The following is a 12,618-nucleotide window of genomic DNA, read 5'->3' as shown; positions in this document are numbered from 1 at the left end:
GAGGGGTGGTTAGTTCTAATATTTTTCTTAATGAGGGGGTTTCGTCTCATTAACCCATAAAATAAATTGAGTACTCTAGCATGTTATATTTTCAGAGTTATTTTTACTATTGTTAGCCTGGGTTTGGCAGCAATTGTCCTCCGTGGAAGGTTCAGGTATGAACAGCTTCTAGGGTTTACGTCTTTCCTGACACTAATTGGTTTTAGGACAACTAGTGGTGTCTGATATCTTACAACTATATATCGTTAATTGTTGAAAATTTTATTCAAATGTCCAATTTGTATACTTGACTGAGTTTAACGTATTAAGTATTATCTCGAGTGACTTCATATTAATTCCGACATATTTACTATTTTTAGTAATTAATTAGTTATGCTCCAGCCGGGAGTCGTATTAAACAAAAACATATTATTATTATATTAATTGATTAAGTTCCAATGATTTTTTAATGATCGATCTTTAATTAAATAATTTCGTATAGTATATATGCATGCATTTTTAAAGTAAGTATAGGAGAATTAGGTTTGGAGAAAATAGAGAATGAATTGTCTCTCACGTATATTAATCATATATATATAGTTACATGTAGGAAACTCTAATCCTAACTACACAAGGTAACCTATTATACAATGTAACTAGAATAAATAGGAATAATAATAATATACATAATATATATATAATATATACGCTAATACACCCCCGCAGTCGAAACGGGAAAGGAGAGGACGTGAAGACTGGAGACAAACTGTTGGAACAGTTGAGTAGCAAGTCCTTTCGTGAAGATATCGGCAAACTGGTAGGCGGATGGGACGTGAAGAACTCGAACGTGTCCCAAAGCAACTTTGTCTCGGACAAAGTGAATATCGATCTCCACATGTTTCGTACGAGAGTGTTGAATGGGATTGCTGATAGGTAGACGGCACTGACGTTGTCATAGTAGACAATAGTGGCTTTCGAAAGTGGGCAGAGCAGCTCAGAAAGTAGGTTGCGTAACCAAGTCGTTTCGGCGACGGCATTTGCGACAGCTCGATATACGGCCTCCGCACTCGATCGAGAAGTAGTGACCTGTCGTTTGGAGGACCACCCAAAAGAGAGAATGAATTGTCTCTCACGTATATTAATCATATATATATAGTTACATGTAGGAAACCCTAATCCTAACTACACAAGGTAACCTATTATACAAGGTAACTAGAATAAATAAGAATAATAATAATAATATACGTAATATATATATATAATATATACGCTAATAGTAAGAATAAACAACATAAATGAGTAAATATACGGTGAAAATTGAGTAATAATAATATATGATCCTATACGGTGAAAATATACGGTAACAACGTCTGCATGAATCCGTACACGGATTCTAGTATCAATTGCTTAATAGGACACGACTTGTGATGTTACAATTAGAGATTTGCTTAATTAGTTGTAAAATATTTGGTTTCTTAACACAAACATCATTTATATGTTGGCACGAATTTGGGATCAAATTGTTATTTTAAAGACAACAACATGGTCCTATGAATTTTGGACCAGAAAAGGAAGAGATATGTGGGATTTGGAGAACTATAATTTGCAATTGGGGCATGTTGATTCCCACACTAAAATTTACTAAATCCCACACATAAATTAAAAAAATAAAATCTCTATCTACTTATATTCTCTTTAACTTTTTTCTATGATGATTTTTTCCAAGTCAATCAAAATTCGTTAATGTTTCACGTGAATAATCATAAAAAGTGAGTTTAGGTTTATTTAATATTTTTCAATTTCATTATGCCTTTTTAATTATTTAGATTTATATCAATTCAAAAATTATTCTAATTCCAACTTTATTTTAGTTTGAACACATGAATTTTTTTCTCAAATTCGAACTTGGAATGATATGGGCGTTTTCAGAGTGTGATTTTGTGAAAAAATTAGGGGAAAAAAGAAGGGTGGAGAAGGAGAAGATGAGATTTTAGAGAAAAAATAAGGGTGGAGAAGGAGAAGATGAGATTTTAGAGAGAGAATTTTTTTCAATTGTGTGTATGATTTGGTAAAATTGGTATGGGATTTAGCATATCAGTTTGCAAATATATATGTGACTAATTTCATTTACCTCCCACGTACTAATGGAAAACTTTCACTTGCCTCCTTTTGTACTACCAAAATCTTCATTGTTGGTGCGTAAAAGAATTCGAACTTAGGTCAATCGACACAATCTCACTTACTTCAACCACTATGTCATTCCTAGGGATGTAGTTTGGAACGGAAATTCCAATTTCCGCCGGTTACGATCCGAAAAGTTCCGATTTTTGAACAACTTCTTTCATTCCGACTTCTGAAATTTCGATTTCTATTTTTTTGGACCGGAGTTGGAATTATATATAAAATAAAAGTTTGGAATTATCGATACGGTTTAATTTTCAAAATTAATACCGATTTTTTCTCGAAAAATACACCTATAAATAATATATACTATATAATACTTATTTTATGTTTTCTAAAATAGTAATTGATTTAAGTTTTGTTTAAGGATTTTGACATATTGAATTGTTGTTAAAAGTTTTATTGGATATTAAGATGTGGTTTATTTTTTATTTTTTTAACTGAAATTTAGTGATTATTAGTAGTTATTTTTGGAAATATAAATTTTCAGAAAATTTCCGCTAAATTTTGAAATTTTAATACTTCTGTGATTTCCGATTTTTTTTTTGAAATTTCCGCTAAGCATTAAAATTTCCATGGAACCTATGATATATCCACAACCATATTTGGTAATGGTTAGGATGCCCAGATTGTGTCAAGGCAATATCCCATTATTGAAATTACCTTTTATTTATTTATTGATTGATTTGTTAATTATTATTATTACATTCGATCACCTATATATACATGGTTCCGAATGACTGAATACATACTCAGTGCAAATAATTATACTATATACTTATTTCATTTCGTTTATCAAAAATAAACAAGTCAAGAATTTCATATGGCTTCCCAAAAGATTATTTTCTTGGTCACTCTTCTGCTTGTTTCACTTGGTAATTAGTCTCTCTCTCTCTCTCTCTCTCTCTCTCTCTCTCTCTCTCTCTCTCTCTCTCTCTCTCTCTCTCTCTCTCTCTCTCTCTCTCTCTCTCTCTCTCTCTCTCTCTCTCTATATACTTTAGTTTCTTCCTTTTTATTTCAATCTAACTAAATTGTTTGACAAGATCTCTGCTAGTTTACATTACATTTTACACTTGGTATTAAAACATATAAATAATATTGTATTAAATTGTGTGAACATATATATATATATATATATATGGTGATACAGCGTCGGCAAGAAATCCTGATGTGGTGTCGCTAAAATGTCAGTCCGTTAAGGATTGTAGAATCGACTGCTTCAACGGACAAGTCGATTGCGTGAATGGCTTTTGCAGCTGTCACCCTAGTGCAACGAAAGCTGACGGGGAACAATCACGTACGTACCAAGCATAATTGTGAAAATTAATTATATCCGACATTAGTATAAATTTGATTTATTGCTTCATTTTACTAGAGATTATTTTTAAAAAACAAAAAAAACAAAAAAAAAATTATTAGAAATTGTAGAAGTATCATACATAAGATATAAAATCTTATATAACTTGTGACTAGCTAATTAAACATATGATCTGAATTTGTTTACTATTGTTTCTCTCTTAATTTTTTATTTCTATTTTAATTGTTGACAGTGTCGACTGCATTTCCTCCACGACATGCTTGATGGGTGAATAAAGATTGTAGTGAAAACTTCCGATGCATAGGTATAATCGGGCTTTTGCAGCTGCGTGTAGGGGCAATAGTTCCATGTTGACGAAGCTTTTCACAATGCTTAGAAATTAAATAAATTAATAAAACGAGACGAATTTGGTAGCCTATTTTTCCTTAATAGATTTATACTAGAGATTTATGAATTATGATACAGTGACAATTTCTACTAATAATGTTCAATATATGGCTGAATTTCAAGATCATATAATATTATAAAGATTGTCATAGGACATAGAATTAATGAAATGAACATCGGAAAACGAAATGAACATCAATTGAGTTTAACGCAATGTTAGCTCGAGTGACTTTACATATTCCGACATATTCACTAAATAAGTTATGCTCCTGCAGTCGGGCTTCGTATTAAACGAAAATATATTATCGTGTTAATTGATTAAGTTCAAATTATTATTTAGCAATTCTCAGATTCTTACAAAAGTAAAGTGATGATGTATGAGAGTTGGTTTCTTAACTACAAACATGATTACATGTTCTCAGAAAGACAACATGGTCCTATATATATATCACTTTCATACCATAAAAGGATAGATATGTGGGCACTATATATAATTTGCCATTATACAATGATACAATTTGAAATAAATAAATTTATACAAGTATATTAAAATGTTTTATTTTATGAAATTGATTGAATGTTTCACCAAACTACTTGATTTTTCGATACCTAAGAAGAAAAGTGGTTAATGGCCTTTCGGAAAATTCAATAACCAATCTACCATAACTGTCATGAAAAGACATATTAGCTTCGGGTCTGCGAGATGATGCTATATCTAGTGAAAAACATTGGACAGTTTTGTACTATAAACCTATATAAACAACTATTCAAAAAATACATATACACATAAGTACGTGTGTTATTATGCGTATATCAATAGTACAAGATTAATTATCAAAAAAAAAATATCAATAGTACAAGATCATCCAATTTATTTCATGGGGTTGCTGCATCTAATAAATTGTAGTTTAGTACCATGTCAATTTAATTCATGATGACTAACGCTATTTTAGTACTCTCCAAGAAAATATAAAAGTGGGGTATGCAATAACTTTTTATGTCTATGAATCGCCATATTTCTAGATGCTGGGAATTACATCAATATAAAATTGAGAATAAATTAATGTCTGTCATGTATAATTATATTACAAAATCTACGTAGTGCGGACACGGAAACAATGATACGGGAAAAATACGGGAAAACGGCATGTTCCAAAAATAGGAATACATGAGTTTGAGAGAAACGTGTTAATATTAAAAGTATAGGGGTATATTTATAAATATTTTATTTATAAATATTTTATTAAAAAATATATATGAGTTTTTACTTTTTATTTATATATAAATTCTTCTTATATATTTGTCTAAAAAAATTCTCCTTATATATTTTACAATAAATTATATATAAATAAAAAGTAAACACTCGTATATGATTTCATACAAACATATTCAAAATAAATTTTACAATAAATTATGAATTTACAGTTGATCATTAAATTATATAAATAATTGGAGAATCAACAAAAATATTTGAATAAAATTGCATACATATACACCAATGAATTATAAAAAAAAATATTATATATATGTAAATGGAATATTGTTTTTAAACAAATATTCCATATGCAAATTTAAGCACATTATTATTCTTGAAATCACATGCTATTCTTTCCACGTCAGCTGTCAATCAAATCATTCATTCATCATTATATTTGTGACTTATCAACCCAATCTTTGTACCATTCATCTCACTGCCTAATCATATAAGTCAATTTTATAATTATTATTTATTTCTCAGCACTATTTAATTCGAAATAATTAAGCACTCCATTTCTCACTTCACAAAATAATGCAAATTATTTTCAATTTTTTTTTAAATTAATTATATTTAATTAATACAAAAATGGGGCCAATCGTATCATGTGGAGAACACCTAGTGGGACCCACACCTGGGCATTAATCCCGTAATAAGACAACGTTTGACCTATGTACTGTACCACTGTAACACAATTATTCTACTCTCTCAATTTATTTAATTAATTTATTAATTATTATAATATTATTTGAATCTTGCCTTCTCACGTACTAAAAAGGGTGTTTTAGCACATCTTGCATACATTCTTTACAAAATTTTAAAATCTAATTTACATCTAATTAAAGACTTATAGTAGGTTGTATTTTGTCCAGATTTTAAAGGCATTATTTTATGAATTAAATAATTAAATTATATTAATATGAGTATGTTATTCATGAGATCTTAAATAGTAAATTAGATTGTTCCATAATTAAGATTGCATACATCCCATAATAGGATTTCAAAATTAAATTAGATTTGCAATAAATCTCCTTAATTAAATAATAGGAAAAGTAAATTTATTCTAAATTACCTGATTTGCCACTTTGACCACTTTCAAGAAATTTGCCACGGGACCCACTTTACAACTTTCTAACCAATCAACGTTTCCCACCTGTATATTTTTGACAATGCGACCGGTTTCATGCTGTGAGTAGTTTACATGGGAGTGCACCCCACCCCCACCCCCAACCCCCCACCCCCACCCCCAACCCCCTACCCCCTACCCACCCCCCCCCCCCACCCCCACTAAAAGTTGAAGTAAGAAGAAGTTTCAGTGTGAAACTGATTTTCTTTTTTTCATTTCTTTTATTTCTGCAGTGCAAGGCTAATTTAGCTGCGTTTTCTTCAATTTGAGAAACCCAAAGAAAAAGGTACAAATCAAGAAGCACTCATCAGTTATTTCGGTTTTCTTTTCTTGATTTTATTTTGTGGCAAAATGTTGGTATTTATGGTGTGATTGTGATATTTGAATGTGTGTGTATATATACGTTAATACGTATATGTTGTGTATGTCTCTATTTCTCTGTATGTGTGTGTGTGTGTGTGTAAAATCTTTGAATTGAATGTTCTTGTGATGTGGGTTTTCTTTGGTTTTTTGAAATCTGCACAAATATTTGATCTTTTTTTTTTATGTTGGGGAAAAATTAAATCTTTATGGAGGGAAAAAGTAAATAAATAAATTAATGTGGATTAATTGTTTGAACTTGAGGGTTTGTTTGTTTTCTAATGTTTTGTTGAGATTGGATGGAACGAATGTCGGATAAACATTCTAAATTAAGACGAGTTTCTGTCGGGTATTAATCAGTTTTCACAGTTGTATGGTTTGTTCACATTGGAATTATTGCTAGTTATGCAATTTTAGAATCATATGACCTAATCGTAGGCGGTTTCTTTTTTTTTTTTTTGTTCTTTAACTTAAGCTGTCGAAATAATTTTTTTTGGGTCCCACATGATTCTGTTAATAACCGATTTCGTAGCAACCTTATATCTATGAAAAAGCGGCATTTGTCGCGGAATTATGGGTGTAAGAAGCTATAACAAGACAAGTTCGTAGATCATAAGTATAAATTTCTTGTCGTGTAGCGAATTAAATGAAGTGTAGATCTAGTTACATGACACGTTGTGCCGGTTGAGCGAGACGTGTCGGGATGCTCGACTTGCCATAAATTAAGGCTCGAGATTTGCAATATAAATCTTGCATACGCTTTTCTGTTACGAGAAAATTCAATGAAAACGGCTCGAGATTTGCCAAATAAAATACATATCCTCTGTTTTTGCAACTGATATCAAGAACCGTTGTTTATGCTAAAGTTTTTTTTTTTTTTTTCTTTTTTCTGAATTAAACAGATTGAGATTGTGTGGCTGACCGAAGCTTTCTCGTTTGGGAAAAAAGTAAACTTTAGTTGAGAAAAAACTCTGGATATGAGTATGCATGTTAGGACATGCTCGAGCCAAGAGAAACCGAATTACCAGCTTTGTTTCTTGTCTTCATCGTGCTTCCACTAGTCAGTTACTTCTTACTAGGAAAATGGAGCGAGTCCGCAAAATCGAAAGAGAGGTTAAGTGTGATTGCCGCTGACGAATCTCTTCAGTTCAACAACATGGCTGTTGCCGCCGTAATACCGCCGCCAGTGGTTCACTTGCCAAACGGTGTGGTTCATCAATGCGCGAGATGCTCTGGCCAAGCCACTACTCGTTGCTCACAGTGCAAATCCGTTCGGTATTGGTATGCCGCCATTTTCTTTCTCTCTCTTTTTTTTTTGGATTTAGATATTCGAATCTTCGATGAACTACCAGCTGGATCGTGGACCGCAATTTAATTATGAATTTTATAACATGTGTGTACGTACATAGTTCCGGAAGGTGCCAGATTCTTCATTGGAGGCAAGTTCACAAGCTCGAGTGCCAACAATTGGGAAAAGACTTGCATAGGTACACACAAAAAAATAAAAATAAAAAACATTTAACCGTATCTTAATTCTTAAGTGAAAAGGGTCTGATAAAAATACTGTCTTTTGATCGAAGATTTGAAGAGATGAACTCGTTGCTCGATGACAATAATGGAGAATTTTCAAGAACTGGCACTTTCTCGAAGCCACTAGAAGATTCTTATGTGAGAAATAATATGTTTTTTTTTTCGTAATTCTCGATGTATAAATAGATATTAGCCATTTCTCAAAATTATGGTAATTTTTTTTGTGTTGCAGGTGCCGGAAGGTGATTTTTTCGTCTCGGAAAATCACGCTAATAAAGAAAACGTGTCGCATAAAACAAAGAGCTTCAATTGCTCTTCCGAAAGGACTTTGATTAAAAGGAGTAATAAATCAAGAATTGTTTTGAGTGATAATGGAATTGAAATGCACAAGTCTCCAAAATCGAGGGCGAAAGTGTCTAAAGAACCGTTGCATTCAGATATAATAAATTCAAAAGGTCAACCTGCAAACGAGTCGAGTATGTTCGTGTGATCATGTCCAGTTTGTTCCTTATACGAACGCAATTTTTTTTTCTCTTCCATTTACGAAGCTATTTTTTTCATGCAGGAGTTGCTAGTGTAACAGACAACTCTGCAAACACGGGAATTATGAGTATGAAGAAGTCGGTAAAAATTGACCATGGTCAACATTTAGAAGAAAGAAAAATGAAGGTGGGATTATTGGTTTATGAAATCTGTAGCATTTTTCGGACTTTAGACATGAAAAAAAAATAAAAAACAAAATCGTATTGAACTTGTGTTAATTGTCAGATGATATTTCCATACGAGGAATTTGTGAAGTGCTTTCAGTTTGAAGCCCTCAATTTTACACCGAGAGGACTCGTGAATTGCGGTAACAGGTAAAATTTTATATTTTCTAAATATTCCGATCTTGCAGAATAAATAATTTATCTTTATTATTGTGCAGTTGCTATGCGAATGCTGTATTGCAATGTCTCACGTACACGAAACCTCTGATCGTGTATCTTCTTCGTCAGTCGCATTCTACTGCCGGTAACTGCTTTTTCTTAAATTCTTATTTTATTATTAGCGGTAAAGAGACTCTTTTTAATTTTTTAATTATTATTTGCAAGAAAACCATTGATGTGTATATTTACATGCACAGGGTGTACGAAAGATTGGTGCCTCGTGTGTGAACTCGAGCAGTTTGTACAGATGCTAAGAGAAAATGGGGGCCCGTTGACACCTGTCAATATTCTTATATATATTCGAAGTCTTAATTCACAGATTGGTGACGGAAGCCAAGAAGATGCCCACGAGTTTTTAAGGTCGTTCATACTTAAACGTGTTCTCGAAATTCTTAATTTGACTAACGCAATAATTAACGTAGTTAATTAATTTCATGCATGCAATGGCTTTTTATTAATTAACTCAGGCTGCTTGTGGCATCGATGCAATCGATAAGCTTGGAAAGTTTCGGTGGAGAAAATGCAGTTAATCCCGTACTGCAGAATACGACTTTTATACAACACACTTTCGGGGGGTGCCTTCGATCAAAGGTATGCTCGAAAAATTCAATCTTTTGATAAATACCCATTTTGCCCCCCGGAATAAAAAAAAACTGACTTAAAACAGGTCAAATGTTTGAGATGTAATCATGAATCGGAGCGGTACGAGAGTATGCTGGATCTTACATTGGAGATATTCGGTTGGGTTGAGTCATTAGAGGATGCACTAACGCAGTTCACAAGTTTGGAAGATCTCGATGGAGAGAATATGTACCGATGTCCGAGGTTTGTGGGGCCCGCATTTTTTTTTTGTTTTGAAAATGTAAATTTCAGTTTACTCAATTGTTAGTTACGGTTCTTGAAAATAATTATCGAATATAATAAAAAGGTGCGCTGCGTATGTTCGAGCATTGAAGCAGTTGAAGATACAAGAGGCTCCTAATATTCTTACTATTGTCTTGAAGAGATTTCAGGTATTTTTTCACTTTAGTGTTATGATTATTATTATTATTATTTTTTTAGCCTTTAAGTTTTATTGATTAAATTGTGGATTTAAATTTTTTTATCAGGAGGGAAATTATGGAAAAATAAATAAATGCATAACGTTTCCGGAAATGCTGGATATGATTCCGTTTATGACCGGAACGGATGATATTCCTCCGCTTTACGTGCTCTATGCTGTGGTGGTGCATCTAGATTCATATAATGCATCTTTTTCGGGTCATTACATCTCGTACGTGAAAGATCTGCATGGGAATTGGTTTAGGGTTGACGATACCGAGGTAAAAGTCTGATTTAAATGGCATAGGGGTGGAAATTGGAATTGAATTTCCGAATTTCGATCCATTTGTGGATCAATATTTTTCATTTCGAAATTCCAATTTCTGATTTTTCCGATTGTGGTTTGAACGGAATTGGAATACATATCAGATTCCGATTTCCGATCCGGTTTTAATTTCCAAAAATTCCGATTGTTTTCCGAAAATTGCACTTATAATATCAAATATTATTATGTATTTAATATTGTAGGTGACTAAAAATTTAGAAATTCCGAATCCCGCCGATTCCGATCCGAAAATATCTGATTTTTAGAACAAGTTTGTTTCATTCCAATTTCCGGAAAAAAAAATTATATTTTTTCCAAAACAAAAAAAAACTGGATTTTTCTGAAAATGCTAATTACGATCCGACCCGTCTGATTTATACCCCTAATACAGGATAAAACCACGTAATATAATTGCATTTCTCGTTTTCGTAATTTCATTAGTGATGCATTTCTGATTCATTTATGTCTCGTTTAGGTCCAACCGGTAGAATCGAGCCAGGTGATGTCTGAAGGAGCATATATTCTCTTCTATATGAGGTAATAATAATCAGCATCATTTCCTAGTGTCACTATTTCATGCAAATTATTACAGCCTTAACAATTATAAAACCCTTTCATTATTTATTTATTTTATTTTTTTCTGAATATTGTTATACTTCACCAGGTCATCGCCACGCCATACGAAAAGTAGCAATACGAAAGCCACCGGTAAAAATGCCGACTATAACAGCAACATCTCAAGAGGCATCCTTGTAAGAGAAAACAGAAGCAGATCACCATCAACCCTAAAAAACTACATCGAAGAATTCTCCGATGCTACAACATCAACCGATTACGGGTCCCACCTCACAACAAGCTCGGACGACTCGTCTTTCACCACAGAGAGCACGAGAGACTCTTTCAGCACAGAAACATTTCCCTTCTCTTCCATCTTCCATTCCTGGAATATTCCAGAAGAATATTCCACGTCCAGTACTAGAACCATCTCGTGCAGCGTGTTGCCAGCTGGCAGTAAGCCTCTGACCAGATTTGCCCGCGAGGAAAAGGGTTTCGTCTCGGTGTACGGTGGCACGAGCTATGATGACGGTGTGCATGATCATGTATATTATACTAGTGGTGCAGGGGAAGCTGCACCTCAATTAACTTCTTATTTTAGTTGTACAATGTGATTTATTTATTTCTAGGGTTTTTTTAATTATTATTATAACTTTCTTGAAATGGCTAATATTAGCTAGTTTGACACCATGCCTCATTTTTTTTTCTTTGATCTTCATTTCTTTTTGCCATGTGGGGGAGGTGAGTATAGAGAATTTTAAGGGGCGAAAACGCCGTAAATTGATTTTCGACATGCGCTCGTGTAAGCTAAAACTACATATGATGATCAATTTTTTTTAGTTTCAACATTTGGTTTTTTTTTCTTCATTTGTTCATTTTGGTAAAGATTGTAAAATAAATCGAGGATATTTCCTTTATCGGTAAGGAAGACAATAAAATGTCGGGTCAAATTAGGACCGAGTTTGGTTGGTAAGATAAGTCATAATTAACTAAACACTCTTTGTTTGGTGTTTTGTTTCAACTTTCCGGAAGTTGCAAAATAGGTTGATCCTAAAATTTTGAGAAGAATGAACTAATGACTAGGTTTTTTGGATAATTGTATATTGGATCCCTAATTTAAGGGTAGATTACAAAAAATAAAAAATAAAAACCCCTTAACTAAGGCTAAATTATAAAAAATACCCCCACCTATCTATAATTACCAAAAGCCCTGACTTTTGTTTTCGTCTTACATCGCCCCTTATAGGAAATGACAATTCTACCCTTGCAAACATGGAATTTTTTTTACACTACTATTTAAAGAAAAAAATTGCCCTCAGATGAATAATGGTAATACTACCAAAGAAATATGAAGGTGTTAGTTAAGAACTAAGAAGAATAAAGATTCCGTGTAAAGACCCTTGAGGGTAATTTTGACCTCTAAAAAGTAGCATAAAGAAACGTCATAGCTGTAGGAGTAGAATCGACATTTTTAAGGAAAAATTCTTTGGAATCAAAATGATTAATATATTCCTTGTAAGTTGTAATCAATCAAAACTCACTCTTCATTTATAAACTCCATTCCAATACATAAAGATGTTCCTACACAAAATTCAAACTCAAAACACAGATCGAAAAAAGGAGCACATTTTACAC

General features: G+C 32.6%; 1 protein-coding gene and 1 long non-coding RNA gene across 3 annotated transcripts; both read left to right on the top strand.

Moving 5' to 3' along the window:
• The first annotated feature begins 2,908 nt into the window (after positions 1 to 2,908).
• On the top strand, positions 2,909 to 3,940 carry LOC148766585 (uncharacterized). The gene is made up of 3 exons (XR_016034960.1): positions 2,909 to 3,035; positions 3,311 to 3,457; positions 3,711 to 3,940. It is a non-coding gene; the product is annotated as an uncharacterized LOC148766585 (long non-coding RNA).
• A 2,457-nt stretch (positions 3,941 to 6,397) lies between these two features.
• Positions 6,398 to 11,829, top strand: UBP15 (ubiquitin-specific protease 15). 2 transcript variants are annotated; one of them, XM_088826245.1, is made up of 15 exons: positions 6,398 to 6,532; positions 7,509 to 7,887; positions 8,016 to 8,093; positions 8,187 to 8,274; positions 8,369 to 8,591; positions 8,702 to 8,805; positions 8,905 to 8,993; positions 9,062 to 9,147; positions 9,260 to 9,422; positions 9,530 to 9,653; positions 9,730 to 9,887; positions 9,991 to 10,075; positions 10,172 to 10,384; positions 10,904 to 10,965; positions 11,093 to 11,829. In XM_088826245.1, exons 2-15 carry the CDS (start codon positions 7,604 to 7,606, stop codon positions 11,595 to 11,597), a joined length of 2,262 nt encoding a protein of 753 aa, XP_088682371.1. In that variant the 5' UTR covers positions 6,398 to 6,532; positions 7,509 to 7,603; the 3' UTR covers positions 11,598 to 11,829. The 2 variants fall into 2 exon arrangements, with proteins under 2 accessions (XP_088682371.1, XP_012847742.2); XM_012992288.2 differs by having other exon boundaries at positions 8,369 to 8,612.
• The last annotated feature ends 789 nt before the right edge of the window (positions 11,830 to 12,618 follow it).

Source organism: Erythranthe guttata, chromosome 12 (genome assembly GCF_056151865.1).
Source record: "Erythranthe guttata isolate IM_541 chromosome 12, IM_541, whole genome shotgun sequence".
Taxonomy (NCBI): Eukaryota; Viridiplantae; Streptophyta; class Magnoliopsida; order Lamiales; family Phrymaceae; genus Erythranthe; species Erythranthe guttata.
Note: the sequence above shows the minus strand (reverse complement) of the source record. Positions and strands in the feature narration are given on the sequence as shown.

Coding starts and splice junctions, on each gene's coding strand:
- UBP15 (XM_012992288.2), top strand. CDS start 7,604: ATGCTCGAGCCAAGAGAAACCGAATTACCAGCTTTGTTTCTTGTCTTC. Junction 8,806..8,904: donor TAGAAGAAAGAAAAATGAAG/GTGGGATTATTG, acceptor GTTAATTGTCAG/ATGATATTTCCATACGAGGA. Junction 9,423..9,529: donor GATGCCCACGAGTTTTTAAG/GTCGTTCATACT, acceptor TAATTAACTCAG/GCTGCTTGTGGCATCGATGC.